The sequence below is a fragment of the Corvus brachyrhynchos genome, unplaced genomic scaffold (genome assembly GCF_000691975.1).
Source record: "Corvus brachyrhynchos isolate BGI_N302 unplaced genomic scaffold, ASM69197v1 scaffold47, whole genome shotgun sequence".
NCBI lineage: Eukaryota > Metazoa > Chordata > Aves > Passeriformes > Corvidae > Corvus > Corvus brachyrhynchos.
Window position 1 is genome coordinate 1,547,792 of NW_008239292.1, and position 2,391 is coordinate 1,550,182.

At 68.2% G+C, this 2,391-nt stretch overlaps 1 protein-coding gene across 1 annotated transcript in view; it reads left to right on the forward strand.

Annotated features, from left to right (window-relative positions):
• MRPL10 (mitochondrial ribosomal protein L10) overlaps window positions 1-2,015 on the forward strand; it is a 7,111-nt gene extending 5,096 nt beyond the window's left edge. Inside the window, exons 3-5 of the mRNA XM_017740512.1 lie at window positions 69-233; window positions 308-452; window positions 1,362-2,015. Of these exons, the coding sequence (XP_017596001.1) occupies window positions 69-233; window positions 308-452; window positions 1,362-1,606 (555 nt within the window). The 3' untranslated portion in view covers window positions 1,607-2,015. The remainder of the gene's footprint in view (window positions 1-68; window positions 234-307; window positions 453-1,361) is intronic.
• The last annotated feature ends 376 nt before the right edge of the window (window positions 2,016-2,391 follow it).

Genomic DNA, 2,391 nt, shown 5'->3' on the forward strand with positions numbered 1-2,391 from the left:
CGTCTGCGCCGTGCCGGCGGGGCTGCCCCACGCCCGTTTCCCCGTATCCCACCGCTCCCTCCCTGCAGGAGGACGGCCACGCGCGGGTGCTGCGGCGCCGCGTGGAGGAGGCTCTGCGGGGCAGCCGCATGGTGGCCGTGTGCCAGTACAACTCCATGCCGGACGAGGACATGGTGACGCTGCGGCACTACCTGCGCAAGCACCACATCCACGTCCAGTTCGTCCTCAACGAGGTTGGCGGCGGATCCCTGGGAAGGGTTCCGGGCTATCCCGCTGCTTCCGGGCCTCATCCCGAGTCCTCTCCCAGGTTGTCCGGCCGGTGCTGGCGCACTCCAAGTACCGGAATCTCCTGCCGCTCTTCGTGTGCCGGAACATCCTGCTGGTGAGCCCGGAGACGCGGGCCAGGGAGATGCTGCGGGTGCTCAGGGGAGTGCCACAGGTCAACCTGCTGGGTGAGAGCCTTCCCTGCTCCCCACGTCCCTGAGCCGGGCTCGTCCAGGGCTGGGAATGAGGGCCCAGGGCTGGGAATGAGGGCCCAGGGCTGGGAATGAGGGCCCAGGGCTGGGAATGAGGGCCCAGGGCTGGGAATGAGGGCCCAGGGCTGGGAATGAGGGCCCAGGGCTGGGAATGAGGGCCCAGGGCTGGGAATGAGGGCCCAGGGCTGGGAATGAGGGCCCAGGGCTGGGAATGAGGGCCCAGGGCTGGGAATGAGGGCCCAGGGCTGGGAATGAGGGCCCAGGGCTGGGAATGAGGGCCCAGGGCTGGGAATGAGGGCCCAGGGCTGGGAATGAGGGCCCAGGGCTGGGAATGAGGGCCCAGGGCTGGGAATGAGGGCCCAGGGCTGGGAATGAGGGCCCAGGGCTGGGAATGAGGGCCCAGGGCTGGGAATGAGGGCCCAGGGCTGGGAATGAGGGCCCAGGGCTGGGAATGAGGGCCCAGGGCTGGGAATGAGGGCCCAGGGCTGGGAATGAGGGCCCAGGGCTGGGAATGTGGGCCCAGGGCTGGGAATGAGAGCCCAGGGCTGGGAATGTGGGCCCGGGGCTGGGAATGTGGGCCCAGGTTTGGGAATGTGGGCCCAGGGCTGGGAATGAGGGCCTGGGGCTGGGAATGAGGGCACAGGCTTGAGAATGAAGGCCTGGGGCGGGGGCCTGGGATTGGGAGTGAGGGCCTGGGGCTGGGAATGAGGGCCCAGGGCTTGGGAGGCTCGTCCAGGGCTGGGAATGAGGGCCCGGGGCTGGGAATGTGGGCCCACTGACGGAGCTGCATCCATGAAAACGAGGGGTGGGGAGCCTGCCGGAGCGAGCAATCCCTTCCCAAAGGGCTCTGGTGTTCCACATCCATGGCGAGCTCCCGTTTTCCAGGCGCCTGCATCGACGACACGATCCTGAGCCGGCAGGGAGTGGAGAACTTCGCCCGGCTGCCGCCCCTGGAGGTGTCCCAGGGACAGACAGTGGCAGCCCTGTCCGTGCTGTCCTCCCAAACCTCCTCCCTGCTCCAGCGGGGTCCCGCTCACCTCACGGCGCTCCTGGATGAGCACATCCGACGGCTCCGGGATGTGGGGGAGCCCACGGAGCCTCCCCCGGGCCAGAGCACTGGGAATCACTGACGCTGGAATCCGGGAAGCGGCTCATTCCCTGACTGTGGCACACGGGGAGCCCCCAGGATAAGGGATTGGGGGATCATGGACACAATTCCCATGGAATCAACTCCATCCCCAGCTCCAGAGAGGGGGCCAGGGACGGGAGGTTTGACACTGAGGGTCCTGCGGCCCCCCCCAGCCCCAGCAGGGAGCCCTGGCCCTTCCCTTGTGCTCCCTTGGGAGCATCCCAGCAGCATTCCAGCTGCGATCAGGGATCTCTGGGATCAGCCAGAGGAGGAGGAGGAGCGCGGGATGGACCCTCCCGGGGGGGGATTTTGGGCACTCCAAGCCCCGTGCCTTCGGAATGGGGGTGCACTGGAACACTGATCCCATCTGTGGGATCGCCGTCGCGTCCATTAAAGTCTCTGTGTGGAGATGCCGAGGCCTCGTCTGGGATTTTGGGGGGTGGGGGGGGGCTCTTCCTGCCCCCTGAGGGTGGGCAGAGAGGCCAGGGCTGCTCTGAGGGTCCGAAGGAGCAGAGCTGGGGGTGGGAGAGGGAAATCCCGGGGAGGGGGTGTGGAATGCCGTGGGACCACCTTGGAGGAGCAATCCCTGACACCCCTTGGGGTCGGTGGTCCCCGAGACCCCCATGGTGATGGTGATCCAGAGACCCCCGTGGGGTGGTGCTCTCCAAAACCCCCGTGGGATGACCAACCCCGGGACCCCCGTGCGGTGCTGCCCCTCCCGGGGGTTCCCCGCACCCCTTTCCCCGGGGGCTCCTCTCGGGTGGGCTCCGGGGCTGCGCGGCCGGA